General features: G+C 32.8%; 1 protein-coding gene across 2 annotated transcripts in view; it reads right to left on the reverse strand.

Annotated features, from left to right (window-relative positions):
• Positions 1–811: 811 nt before the first annotated feature.
• LOC149774271 (uncharacterized) overlaps positions 812–15,811 on the reverse strand; it is a 64,419-nt gene continuing 49,419 nt past the window's right edge. Inside the window, exons 8-10 of one of the 2 annotated variants that reach the window (XM_089945548.1) lie at positions 11,698–11,817; positions 6,763–6,849; positions 812–5,506 (exon numbers count right to left, since the gene is read on the reverse strand). In XM_089945548.1, the coding sequence (XP_089801674.1) occupies positions 5,460–5,506; positions 6,763–6,849; positions 11,698–11,817 (254 nt within the window). In that variant the 3' untranslated portion in view covers positions 812–5,459. The remainder of the gene's footprint in view (positions 5,507–6,762; positions 6,850–11,697; positions 11,818–15,811) is intronic. The other variant, XM_089945549.1, reaches the window with a different exon arrangement.

Below are 15,811 nucleotides of genomic sequence, written 5' to 3' on the forward strand. Positions count from 1 at the left end.
CCTGCAGTTTACCGGTTACAAATTTGATGTAATAGGAACTTTTCAGTGGAATGCCAATGCCCGGGCAAGATGGTTATCAGAGAAAGTAAGTAAAAATAAAATACGCTATTTTAACACACGTACTTGTCCTAATGGTCATGCACGTTGTTCATGAAAGACTGACTGATTGACACAATCAAATATATAGGGAACATAACAAAGTAGGTAGAATTCAAAATGAATATGCTATCCTTAAATTTGTAAGAAATGCAAAATATTTAGAACTTAGCACCTGAGCATACGCTAGTAAATAACAAAATATGACATTAACAATCCAAAATCTTTGTATTTGTTTCAATATATTTTGCAGCATCTCATTTGGCAGCCGCATGAGACTGGTCAAATATGTTATTAAAGGATCACAAGGATCATAAATAAAATTGTGTATGTAATATTTAAAATTAATTAATGTGTGTGTGTGTGTTTTAATATTTAATATATCATTAGAAAACATAGTTTGATCTCAATGAACATTACTCGGTAAGTTCCGTATATTACTTACTGAAGCACCGGTACAGTGTGAAAAAGTACCGTGATACGTACCACCGGAAAAAATGTAGCGTATATCTCTCTGTCTTTCTTTACAACTCTAGAGAAGACCCAAATGTGAGAAAAATGACAATGCATGTGGTCAGAATTTTACTACAACAATCTTGGATATCAGCCACTAGGAGTGAATGTCTACATTCGTTAAGCCATGGTTAAGTCGATACTTATAATTTGTTTTAAACATTGCCAAGCTTCCAAAATGATGTTACACGTACAAAATAAATCTGTTAAGATGTTTTTAATATTCATTAATCTGTAAGATCAACAAGAGCATTTTGCAAGTATGTAAATAACAACTAAGTAGTTGCACAATACATAATACCACATCCGAAAGCAAAGATTTACTTAATTAAGATATGTATCACTGTTTATTGAATTGTTTAATTGAATTAAGGTATTGTTTTATCTTTACCTGGTTTGTTGACGTGCAGTTCTGAATAAGGAACTAGTACTATACAGGTGAATTCACCTTACATGAGGAAAATTCTTGATGTATGCGCAATGACTACAGAAGATTCCGTTGAAATATACAAATTTGCTTCTACCGTTTTTGAAAAAGGACATAATACGTAAATATCCTTATAAAACATCATTGCACGCCTCCATAAAGGCTAACTTGTACCCGATAATATCCCTTAATTCCCACACTGAGCATGTGGTGGCCATGGGGCCATATGGTTTTATCAACACGTACTGTTTAGTCTGGGGGTGAGAGTTACATTAAAACCTATATTTATAGAAATTTTAAAGATCCACTGTCGACCCCGTTTGCTAAACCTGTGTGGGGTTTTTATTATTGATTCATGCACAGGTGATGTTATTTGTGGAAGCTTATACATGCCTCTCTGACGCAGTCATCAATTACACGGTTCAGCCGACGTCCCAATGGCATACAGACGATATCACGTTTCATAATCAGATTCAAAATTAGTTTTACCTGGTCCTGCCGGACCAATGATTAATGCTGGAACTGAATTTGGAAACATGTCGCCGTACCTGAGTGGTCTGGTTTCTACATGAGCGAATTTGTTGAAATTTTTTCAATATATCTTCGTTCTTCCTTTTTCGATATGTCATATTCATTGTTGAATAATACAATTGTTCTATAATACAAAACTTTCTTTATATTATGTGCAATACTGCATGAAAACTCGCACCGCATATCAAACTGGAGGTCAAGCACGTAATCTTAGAGCCACAATCTCGGACATCTTTGTTCAATGTAGAACAAAGAAGTTAACCTTCATTTATCAGACCTTCCAGGTCTAAATAAGTCGTCGGTGGGTATGTCACTGCTGCATTAACGAAGCTACCAGCAGCATCATGGATAATTTGTCTTAGTGAAGAACACATTCCTGGTTACAATTACTGTGGACATAGTACACGGCTTGATATCCGACATGATTCTAACTACTAATCAAAGCCTGGTGAAATACCACCAATTCGCGTTGATACTGAATGTTACCAAAATGAACTTGCTTGTTCAATATCAAATATTATTTATTCATGTCCAAAAGGGCACCCTTTGTTACTCGATCATGGTTGGCAAACAAAAGCGATGGCAAATTCACCTACTTGCACCAAGAAAGATTCTTCTTATTGGGCTGATGTCAAAACACCGGACGTGGTTAATCATGTTGATCTTTAGTTTATTTCATATGATTGTGTACGGAAAGAAAACAAATGCGCGTGCACAACTGTCAAGATTGTGCCAGCGTTAAAGTTTAGTTTAAACGTATTTACACACGCAGACCCCTACAGGTGTTACTGATCAATCCAGGTAAATAATTTGTCCGCGCAGTCGCTATGATATTCCCAACATCGGTGCAGGTTTGCTTTGCACAAAATAAATAACGATCTGGATAGCGTTTATGAAATGTTTAGTCCTGGTTGCTTTGATCTTTCTTCTGTTTTATTTATTTTATATACTCTAGTTTGTAAGTTATGCAATGTAGACAATCGAACGGATATTATTCGATTTGACAGTAATCAATTGTGCAATATTGTCTATCAATTAAGAAGGTAATTGCTAATAGTACATGTCCTGTTAAATAAATAGGCGCATCCTTCCAAGGCGGGCTTAATTGGTAAGGTGGCAACTCAGAGTTTTCTTGAAGCTGTATTCTTCCCAAATTACAAATTATAGTACACGTGCTCGTACACAGATTTGTTCAACAAAACATTTCGGTACATATCCAATACTCTCAAACGTTTCATGTCACTTGTAATTATATTATATGCCGTAGATTCTTTGCTTAGCTATATATTTTGTAAATGTATCAAATAGGGAAAGCTCTTTTGTTTCGGCATCGTGTTCGTTTATTTCTCATGATTTCTCATATTCAATGAGTGTATATTGCTACGACGATATGGTCTTAATCTAAGTAACCGAAACGAGCAAAAATAATACTTGTTTAGACTTCAACAAATAATTGAATGCAAAGTAAACTTTTAAAACGAACTTGCAGTATTGTGAATTCAATCTCAAATATTCCTAAAGGTTCTATCCCAACAAGTGTATAGATTTCCAGACGAATTTCAGAATTTTGAATGTGGTGATGAGCCAGTAACATGGAATGTGGCGATGTGTTTACAGTCTCGATGTATCTCTCTAATATAATCTAAAATGTCCGTGAATCAATCCAGGATGATTAATGATTTAATACGAAAACTAAAAAACTATTAGCGATTGGCACGTTTTAAATCCTGAACACTGAACACAACAATGAAAAGTATTTTCTTTCGGATGTTAAGATATGAATGAATAATGATGAGGAAACAAAATGAATATTATAAGCTGAAGCACAGTAATAGAGCCATGATGTAGTTCAATGTCCATTTCAAAACATTAGATTGTCATCAATATCACGAATTTCCAAATGAAAGTCTAATGTCCTAAACTCATATACAAGTAGATATGTTTACCTCCATTATCTGATTATTTAATGCATAATCATGGAGAATTATTAGTTATATATTATGATGTATAGAACATTAATATCACTAGTCAGGTAGACTCTTAGACTTTGGACAGAGGTCAATTACAAAATACAGATATGCATAACACAATCATATAAAATACTACAAGCAATGCCAATTACAATACCTCTCATCATAACGAAACAAAATGATTTAAACGGTACTGTTTTCTTTAACATATTAGTCAGAAATGTATATGATACTATAGCAATTAAAATTTGACAGCAAGATGTCTTATGACACGACATTATGTGACAAAAGTGAGACTAATATTATAACATTTATAAAGAAACTAATGCGTAAAATATTGACGGACCATCAGCTATGACATCGTCAGTGACTTTACGTTATACATATCAATACAAGTCATAATCACGTAAATATCAATATGCTATTATTATAGATACAATTAATATTTGCCATGAAATTAATAAAAATGATCTATACAGACACTATTGTTTTGCCATTGTCATATGTTTTATTTAATGGACTGTGCACTTTATGATTACAAATGATACCGTTAATATTCCTCTTAAGTGCATGTTATTTAACCTCATTAATGTAGCAGAGCCAAAGTTACGAGCACATACTATCACCCGCCGAATATGACAACATGCTTCTGCCAAGCTATTTACCTTTCCGCTATATTGCATGATTCTGAATAATAAACAATGATTTGCCCTCGCTCAGGAGAGATATAACAATTATTTCGTTCGAGACAAGTTGTGTCCCACCCAGGCTTCGAGCTCTCATAGGATTTATCTTGTCTTGATTGAACAAGTATTCATATCTCCCCATAACATGGCAAATGAATGCAACATTGTGCCTAAGATGCCTACTAATGCTGGGAGCGCCTTCGTTCTTCAATTCAACAGCTATTATCTCCGGCTTTTTCAGCTCAAGTTGAATATATCGCAAATGGATTGCTAGTAAGTGGACTAGATATCATATATTATTGCTAGGAAGTGGACTAGAAACATATTATTTCAGGAACATTTGGCCAAGGCCTGTGTGACAAAAATAAGCAACACCCTTTACTTCATTTCCTATGATCGGATAAATTAATGATGCCTCAAGTAAACGTGCAACAGTTAGTAATAAACCTTCGTCTTTGAATATTAAATTATGTTGTCATCCCACAAAGACATTATCGCATTTTCATTTACTTTTTTAATACTTTTTTAAAGTGATTTCCGCGTGCAGTCAATCATCTAATGAGAATGGATCGTTTGGGTTCAAAACAGCCGAATTGTATTATTTAAATACAGCTTTATTATTGTCATTTTTGTTGTTGATTTGTATCATAACGTTTTCAATCTTTATCCTAATTTCAAAAACCCTTTTTGTGATTGTTATGTTTTGTACAGATGTATACACTGCATTCATCTTATCTATTAATATTCTTTGTAATTGTTGTTAATAATCCGTATTGCAGTAGCTTAATTCACTTGATGTTTAAGAGCATCGTTTGTTAATATCACTGTTATTATTGTTATTTTAACTTCGTCCATCTCAACTGATGTAGTTATTGAGACTGTGATGTATGGATGAACTGTTTGCTGCCGGCTATAATGGGATAAATGGAAGGAATGAACTGTACCGGTTCTCTTTCTGAAGAAAATTGCCAGCTTCCACACAGCATGTTGCCAATCCATTCATGTAAGAAATTACTTCTTGTAGAAGTCAGGTAACAATATTAGATCTTTACAGGTGTTCTTATTACTTCTTTGCCTTCACCAAATTGAGATATTTCAACTTTCGCATTAAGAGGTTTGATATCAACCAAATGAATTATACTTCATTTCATTACCGTCTCACTATACTGACCAATAACATGTTGTTGTTACAACCAATTGACATTCAAACTATGGCTAATCAGGTACATTATTTTTTTACACTTCTATGTCTTCGTCAGGCACTTCAAGTGTTTGATCACGATCTGTATTAGAAAAATACAAAACAATGTCACATCTCTGATAATATCCAATAATACATTCTTCTTGCTGTTAAAATATGCGAACATACACATGCTTAAGATTGTAAAGTTATTGACATAAATAGATCATAGTGACCTTCAATATATTGCATATCGATACAATGAAATTTAAAAATTACTTTATAAATTACAAGTAATAAATATTACCAAAGACATATGCAACTTTATCCATCATTGAATTGAACTTAAAAGGAGATAGATGGTAAATTGTTAACACAATGAGTTGGATACGATGAACACAAACTGTAAAAATGACACAAGTATACATGCTTATTGTACAGACAGTTAAGATGTGTAACATCTTATCGGATTTTGCCATATAAGTTATTATTTCAAAATGTTTCTTATTTTTGTAATTGATAACTAAAAATACAGAATGATCGTACAGATAACTTGCATACTTTACTGACTTTTGTGTCATTAATAGTATATTCCCGATATTAAAAAGGACCATCATAACTTCAAATCATATTAATTATTCTGATGATGAAAACAATACTGTAATAGTTAACTCACTGGGTTGCTTTAAGGAAAAGAATTTTAATCTTAAAGATGAAAGTGTTTTACTTGTAGGAAAATAAGTTACCCTACAAGACGTCCTTTCAGATATCGTATTAGGGACGATGTAATCAATCGTTTTGTAAACTTGAAATTTTATTTGTTTTCGATACTAATAAAAGCTTCCCATAGTAAAGATCATTGAAGGAATGAGCGTAAAAAGAAAATGGAATGATCGTCAGCACTAAAAGAACCTTCATATTCTAAATATTGTAAAATATAGTTTCAACTGGAATTGTATTTCCTATAATTATATTATACAGTTGTCTCCCATAAACAAACTTTTTATTAACGAAATATTATCAAACCTACTTTTACAAAATTTAGCTGATATGTAAAGCGTATTGATGAAACACCACAAAAGCATAAAGGATAACCAAACTATAAAATGTCTAACAATACTTGACTCAGCACATTAATAAGTCCGAATGGAAAATGACACAATATAGCAAAGAAAATCAAACACACATAAGATTATAAATTTTGCGTTTAATTCTTTTAGCCGTCCCCACGTTTCAATTTTTTTTCCCATCCGGTTCTCTCTATAGTGTTCTATCTTCTTAGGGAAATTTAATATTCTCTGTTTCACAATTTTCATCATTTATTACTAACTGTTTATTGTTGTTTCTTACTATACCTACCAGTTACATGTCCTTGCAACAATCGCAGATTTCTCGTTGGTATTTCTTGGCGATCTCTTTCAGGTATTTTAGCCACTAATCCGAACTCTGTATCAACATAAATGACGAACATCTAAAACCTCATCATTGTCATTCCCTCAAGAGAGGCACATATCGAGAAAAATGATCATTGAAAACATTTCTCGACGTAAATGAAAATTACTCAGAACATGTGTAAATTTCACCATGAATCAGTTATTGCAATGCTAACTAGAACAGAGAAGAGTACAGGTCATGTAAGTTTACACATAAGGGAGGGATAAAAGGAATGCATATATATATATATATATATATATATATATATATATATATATTGGAGTATATATATATATATATATATATATATATATATATATATATATATATATATATATATATATATATATATATATATATATATATACATATATCGCTCCGGTGGCCTAGTGGTTAGAGCGTCCGCCTCGGATGCGGGAGGTCGTGGGTTCGATCCCCGGCCGAATCAGAGACTTAAAAAATGGTACTAACAGCTGCCTCGCTTGGCGTTCAGCATTAAGAGGTTAGTGGTAGGACTGGTCGGCCTGGTGTCAGGATAATGTAACTGTTGGGACATCATGATACATGCCTGCGGCATGATGACCCAGTGCTAGACATCACTATAAACTGCCACATTGCAGACATCGTAGCGATATGACTGAAAAATTGTTAAAGCTACGTTAAAAATCAAAATCACATCACACACACACACATATATATATATATATATATATATATATATATATATATATATATATATATATATATATATAACGAGAGAGAGAGAGAGAAATAGATAGACATATAATGTAAAATGTGTTAGTACAAGGGCACCAAAGATATCAACATCACTACCATATTTTGTCATATACAGGTTAACATCGAACATTGTCATAATTTTTATTATAATAATAATAATAACAATAATATTAATAATAATAATAATGAGGACATTGTATAGCGCTTAATCCTTAAAAGCTCTAAGCGCTTTACAACATTAAACAACACATATAAGATAAAAAAATATAATAACATTATTACAAAAACAAACACCATGAAATTAGAAAAAAAAACATTTAAAAAAATAAAAATCATGCTGAAAATATGTCAGGTAGGAAACATTATTAGGTCTTTAAGTTTGTTCTTGCAGTCGAAATAAGTGAGTTTTGAGAACCCTCTTGAATGTGATGACTGTGTGTTTGTGTTTAAGTTCAGTGGGCTATTCATTCCATGTTGATGGGCCCTGGTGTGAAAAAGAACACTGTCCATATGATTTTGTTTTCGTAGTGAGAATAATGAGTATACGATTGTCAGAACAGGAGCGTAAGTTTCCTGCTGGTGTCTACACATGGGTGAGATCGGATAGGTTTGTATGACTAGTATCCGACAATGAAACGTAGCACAAAGAACAAATTTTGTGTTGGATTCTGGATCGAATGGATAGCCAGTGTAGGGTACAGAGCTGTGGGGAAGTGTGCGTGGTACTCTAAGTATGATCCGAGCAGCTGTGTTTTGAACTTTTCGAACTTTTTGGAGTAGATATTGAGATGAACCAGACAGAATTGAGTTACAATAGCCCAGTCTTGAAAGTACTAACGAACACACAAGTGTTTTAGTGGCATCAACTGAAAGACATTTACGAACTTAGCTGATGCGTCTCAGCTCAGGATATGCAGCCTTGCATGACATGTTGGTGCAATGTGAGAGAACTGTCCAGAGTAACACCTAGGTTTCGTACTGATTGTGTGAATTTAATGTTGGCGTTCCTGATATGTATTGTGTGAGGTAAAGGATATGAATGAGAAAGTCTTTGTGTTGTGATCAGAATGGCCTCAGTTTTATCATCATTCATCTGCAGCTTGTTACATGTCATTCATGATTTCACATCAGAAATGCACCTCTCTACACCTTGGATGGTAGCATCAACTTCAGTTGGGTGGCTAGATTTTTATATTTGGGTGTCATCAGCGTACAATTGGTGAGACACTGCATGAAGATCTATGACACTTCAGAGCGACTGAGTGTACCGAATGAAGAGAACATGTCCACGAACAGACACCTGTGGAACACCGCAGCATAGATCAACTGGGCTGGAGTGTATTCCATTTGCAGATACAATTTGTGTCCTGTTGACCAAGTAGGACTTGAACCAGAGTAATGCTGTATCATGAATGCCAAATACATGCTGGAGACGGTGAAGTGATATATCATGGTCTATTGTGTCAACTGCTGCAGACAAATCAAGGAGGGTGAGGACTGTGATCTTTCCGCTATCCAATGCAGAGAGAATGTCATTAACTACTTTTAGAAGAGTAGTTTCAGTACTGTGCAGATTGTACATTGCTAAAAAGACATTTTGAATTTAGATTAGATACAAGCTGGGATAGAACAACCATTTCAAAGATTTTTTATATGAATGGGAGATTAGAAACTGGGCGGTAGTTCTTTAAATCGTTATGGTCTAGTGTTGGTTTCTTCAGCAGAAGCTTTACAATTTCAGTTTTGAAAAATTATGGGAATTCCCCAGATGAGAGAGAGGTATCAATAACATCAGTTATTGAAAATAATACTGGATCTAAGCACTCAAGCCGCAGTGATGTTGGAATTGGATCAAGTTCACATGATTTTGGTGCACTCTTCATCACGATTGTACGTACAAAATCCATAGAGACAGGTTCAAATGCTCTAATGGTTGCCACTCAAATTCTTTATCCCAACTGTAGGGTGACGACGAGTCAATTTAAATGTCGGTGTCAAACCTGTCTCTAATGGTTTGTGCATGGTCACGGAAGAAATTTGCAAACATGTCCGGAAGGTCGACTGGAGAGAAGATAGTTGGAAGTGGTGTTGATTTGTTCCTTCACATTAGCTTGTTAGCAATCTCGAAGAGCTCATTCCAGCTGAAAGTTTCCGTCATCTTAGTAGTGTAGTGGGCTGATTTCGCTGTATGGACTATATTTGTGACATTCTTCTTAGCGACCTGATATATTTGCTTATGAATAGTGAGTCTGGTGGAAAGCCGGAGCCTCTCAACTTTACGGCGGTCTCTTTTAGCAGTGCGAAGCTGGTCCCTAACACTGCTATTCCATATTTATATATATATATATATATATATATATATATATATATATATATATATATATATATATATATATATGCATATGCGCTTGATTGTGTGTGAATCGAGAGACTTTGTATATCTTATAGCTAATTTCATCCTTAATCTATAAATATTAAGAATTATATAAGCATTTTCTAAATAAAAGAAAGATGCCATTTGTATTCATATTTTGAATGCAGCTGTTAATTCTCTTGCTTGAACATTTTTTCAATTTTATTATCGTTCGGAATAGTGTCTTTCAGTTCCATAACTTATATGTTAATATATGATATATGCTACCAGCTGAATTTGGTTATTATTGCAGTATATGCTATTATATTATCTTTTAACATATTTTTAGACTTTGCTTTAAACGAGCGTGGAATATCATACTTTAACCACTGCCACCCAACAACTACATACTTAATGCACAGTAACATGCTTAAACGCATGAAAAACATCAGTCATGCTTGTACAAAATTATAACTGCACATTATTCAGAATATCGACTCAGTCTTCTTTAAAAGACATTTTGGTTTTTCTGATGTAATGTATATTTAATTTATTTGTTTGTTTTTCAAAATTTCATTCCATGTTACTGTAATGTGAACTAGTATGTTGGACTTGACCTGTCCAAAACTGAGTTCATTTCTTCTTGACCTGACTGGTTTTTTTTATTTCATTTTACATAAACAACTAATACATAGCTAAATTAGTATCTATGTACAAGGGCTTCATATCAATACCTTCATCAATTGGAGAAGTAAATATGTTTATTTTGGTCAGAGTTTTGGATTTTTTAATGTGAATTGCACAGGTTATGGTTTTTATTTTGTAAATATCAAGATCATTCTAGAAGGATATTTTTCATTAGGTAGTGGGGTTTTTTTGTTTGAAAATGCTAATTGTGACCCTAGGTCAAGTAGACAACTATATAATTTTGTATCGATGTGGACATTGTCAATCGTGCTTTAATATCTATCACTTTTAAGTTGTATTATATGTTGTGAGCAGGAGTTTTGGGCTGGATCATTTTTGTTCAAAATGATTGAATTCAAGTAATTAACTTCTCTCGAAATAAAAAAGTACTCTGATACAATTCCTGTATAGAGACATTTACTGGAATTTATACTGAATTCAAAACCTGAAATTATATGTATGCGATTCAACAAAAGACTTTTGACACATCAACACTTTAATAGCTACCACAGACACGTCATCGACTTTAATTTGGGATATTCTATGGACTTTTATTAAATTCTATACAGGATTTTAAATTACTGGGACTTATGGATGTAATTCTTGAATTATTTTGAGGATTTAATTCGTAATACCGTAAATTGTTTTTTCTCATTTTCTCTTTTGTATTCTCGAAAGATAAATATATTTGTTAAATTGTATAAAGCTTGCTATCTAAAACTCTCTTCTGTTACTCATTTTAAGAACATAGACTCGTAACACTGAGCTTACATGTTAAAATGTGTATCTTTCTTGTGCACCATTTTCCACCATGTTGTTTGTCGAGTCATTATTCATACGCACGTCAAGTAAACCAATTTTTCAACTATCTGAATTCGTCACCTATTTCAGCGGAAACGAAAATAAATTAACGACATGCAGTATGCTCAGACAAGTATCTTGCCTTTTCACTCAACGCATTTACACGTGACATATGATGCACAAGTTTGAATTAGTATATATATATATATATATATATATATATATATATATATATATATATATATATATATATATATATATATATATATATATGAACTTACGTCTCCACAGTATATATAGAATGACGATCACAATTAATAGGACCAACGAGACTATGACAATCGTCCCAATGATTGTTCTATTCATTTGAGGTAGATCGGATAATGTTGTTGGACTGTCGTCTGTAATATACATAAATACATTTTCATATATGATAGTTGAGCCTTCCTTGATATATTTCTTCCATTATACGTGCTGAATTGTATAGTTAGAAATTACTGACGAACCTTGAACTTATTTAACACTACAACCCTGCTACTACTGTATGTTACTCAGAAACACGAGACAAAGGTTAGTTCATTGTAGTATGCCTAACATAAACCAGGAATAAATAAAACAATCACAGGAATCAAAGCTTCTGTAGTTACCATAGCCTGATAGTCTGTCTATACTAGTATATCTTCATTACATATTCATGTAAATAAAACTATTAAAATTATTTTCCAGTGTTCATGAAGTACACTGCACTCTACCGTTCCAAGGATGACCCTGTCCTCCCTTGGAGCTGTCTTGTCTTAGATATCCAGAGGTTTAACACGTGAATTTGATACAAAAATCTGCAATTATTTCTAGCGTTCTAATATCATTAGTCCTTAAGTTATATATCCACTAGTAATGTTATCTTTAAGACGCTTCAAATGCATTTTAGTCCGAATTAAAGGTTTTATCTGCATCAGATCACAACCTGAGCAAGGATAGAGTTGGTTGTGGCTGGGAGACATGTACTTATTCTACTCTTTGTGATGTTGCTAAAACAGAGAATGCAAAAAACAAAACAACATATATTATGTTAAATTCACTGCCTATGCAATCAGCACAATAACTTTTTGTGATGTTTCTGTTTTAAACAAGCAAGAATATTTTGGTGTATATCCACACTCAAGTAGTAATAAGTGTATTTATCCTTGTAAAATCATTACTGAACCTTGTATTATAATGATGCAACCTCGCATTAATGTTATTGAAGGTCTTCATTCCCACGATCATGAATAATTTAGACAAAGATTTATCTATTTCCGACCGAGGTATATCATTATTTTCCTTAATCCAAACATCTTTTTGTTTATTTCATATTTAATACATTGTTTTCGTTTTGGCTGTTTCAGTTAACGTGTCTTTTCTATGTCTCAGATATCCCTTAGTAATCGTTTTATCTTTTAATTTAATTCTTCATTACCTCCATATAACTCACTAATATAATGTAAAGACTACTCTTTTCCAGCAGTGTTTCTATTTGAGAGTTACTGAGCTCTGTTCTTTTAATAAATTATTGTATCGCTTAAATCTGAAATGGAGAAGTCGAAGGTTGTTTTATATGGTCTTGTGTAAATTTCACTAGCATTAATTTGTTTCAGTTTTCGACATTATTTTGGTAATTTTTTACCACATGCCTTTTTTATGTTTCGTCGTTAAATTGAATAAATTATATTTTGATATGTTAAATTGTTGTTTGTATTTCTACTTTCAAATCCAAATCTTTTATTTGTGTTCTAAAAACTGAACTAGAAAATCGTAAGTTGTCTCTAAAATTTAACACTACTTTCATGAACATTAATCTTATTCTTTAAGTCTGCTTTTTTATAGTGACGTCTTCAAAGTCCTTATTTTTGTTTAATTGTGAATGATCATTAACAGTTGTCACTCTATCAACTTGTTTCTGCACAATATTTAAAGTCCTCACCACTTTTAAATAATGTGTCTTGATATATATTCTCATTATTAAAGTCTTTCTGTAAATATTTAAGTTCTGATTGTAACGTATTAAAATGAACTGAACTCATTCCTTTCGTCCATATCACCTTTCAAGGCAGATATTTCGGCCTTTGATCGACGGGTTTTATGTTTTATTCTCTATAACATTTTGTAAAGGTGGTAGAGTTGATGATGAAGTAATGAAACTTAAACAATACATATTTGGCATCTGAAATATTGTTTTTGATATAATCTTCATTTTTTCTTTAAACGTTCTGAGAATTTATAAGACTTTTAAGCGACAACCTGATCCATATCTTTCAAGTTATTAGTACCTTCTTCTCTTTATATCTTTAGATGCTCGACGGTCTTATTTATTTAAATTTCAACACGTTTGCAAGGTAAAACCTGTATTAGCTGCATCCTTTGTATAAGGGTCGCAAGATGTTTAACACGAATGTTGTTAAGTTTAAGTCAGCTAGACACTGACTAGCTTTCAGGGTTTGGAATCTCTTTTCACTAAAGATCTCACGAACATCTTTAATGTGTTTGTGTCTTTCATTAATACAAATTAATTTGCCTGAGATATTCTAAAGAGACATGAAAATGGCATAACATTTGAAGCTATTACGTTAGAGTCATCAACTTTAAATGTGATATGTCATATGTTTACTGTATCTCTACGGTTTATATAGCGTGAAGTCTTTGCAGTCTTGAGGTCCAGCTATTTGGTGTAATCACTAACTATGATATACAAAAATAATGCGACTTACTGGGCTGTCGCTTATTGCCTGATTAACAATTTATTCAACTTAATTTTTTTCAGAGCTTACGTAATTATTTCCCATGGTAATATCCCATACGTTATTTGATAGTGAAGTGTAAAATGACTCAAAGGAATCAGAATAAGCAATTATATTATTTCATCCAGACCGAGACTAATTGTGAAATGTATTTTAAAATGAAACATCCTTTTCAAACCCAGGACGGAAATTTACCGTAATAGTTGAATTCAATACTACATGTTAAATAGTATAAATTGCCTTCACTTCAGTATCTTAAAGCCTGCTCTATTAGTCTACATTATTTCTGGAAATTAAGTTTGATGGTTATCGGACTTTCCTTAGCAGGCATGCATCACTTTTTTGATTCACTCTGGGACGATTTTTCAAATGTATAATACCTACTATTATAGCAGCAAATACACCAGCTATCAAAAAATAAGTGCTGTCATCTCCATGTAAAACATGCTTATGTAACTCTGTACACCACAAGCCGAAATGTTTTTGAATTTTTCTTATTTGATTTGTATAAGCTAGTGTGAAGATTTTCCAAGTTGTTTCCATGTTCATCCCTACGAAGATATGTCTTCCTTTGTGGAGTTACCTTCTCTCACCATATACAAACCTCTGTTTTCTTCCTTTCCTCTTTTACGAAATTGTTTGCCTCTTTCTATTTATTTTGTAAGCGAATTAAAATATTCGTACAGTTATTTTAAAATGATTTCAATTTTCTGTTCAGATTACCTTCAACTGATGTTTCGCTTGCAGTTATGTTATCTTCAAGTCATGTTTTGGTTCTATTCAAATTGTCTTCAATTAACAAATAGTTTAAAGAGGTACTGTTTTCTAATATAACTAAGATCTTAAATTCAACTTCCATATCAAAATCTGTGTCCTTAAAGATCATCAAGCTCGAACTTAATGACAAAATCATCAATCTAAACCTAAAAGACAGAAACCGACGGAAGCGTCTTATTCTATTTGTTGCTGCGCAGTATTCTTTTAGCTATTTCAGAAATTATGTTTAGTCACGAATTGGAAGAAATGTATCCATCGAAGATAATCCTCAAAGAACTAACTGCATCTGACGACTTTTATGTTTAAGTTCATCTAGGTTTCATAAACCCTTCATATGCTCTCCTTATTTGATCTGAATCCATTTCATCAAACTCCGTAGTCGTTTGGTGTCTACCAGGTGGTGTTTTGTATGTTCCATTTATGTGCTAATATACAATTCGTGTTTGTAAGTTTCTGTTTTTCCGTCTCAATATGCAAAGTTGTCCTGGCGAAACGTAGTCGTAACGTCAGTGTTACAATATATAAAGGCGTCTATATGTTGCTTAAATTCGAAAATACCTAATATATTTTCAAGTTTATTATGATTTATTTAAATAGCGTAAACTGGCGGTAAGTGATGTTAGTTGCTTGTTTGAAGAACCTCTTAACCTCAAGACCCTCATCCAGGCCTATTCTTTTTCTACTTCAGGTATTACTCCTTTCACACGCCTTGCAATGATAGTTTCAAATACACGTTTAAGATAAGTGAAGTATGGTATGAATCAAATAAATCGCATATTACAAATGCAAATATAACTGCTGCTGATATTGTAAATTCAAACATATGATCAAGAAAAATAATGAT

Source organism: Sinohyriopsis cumingii, unplaced genomic scaffold (genome assembly GCF_028554795.1).
Source record: "Sinohyriopsis cumingii isolate HCF-2022 unplaced genomic scaffold, ASM2855479v2 utg000360l, whole genome shotgun sequence".
Lineage (NCBI taxonomy): Eukaryota > Metazoa > Mollusca > Bivalvia > Unionida > Unionidae > Sinohyriopsis > Sinohyriopsis cumingii.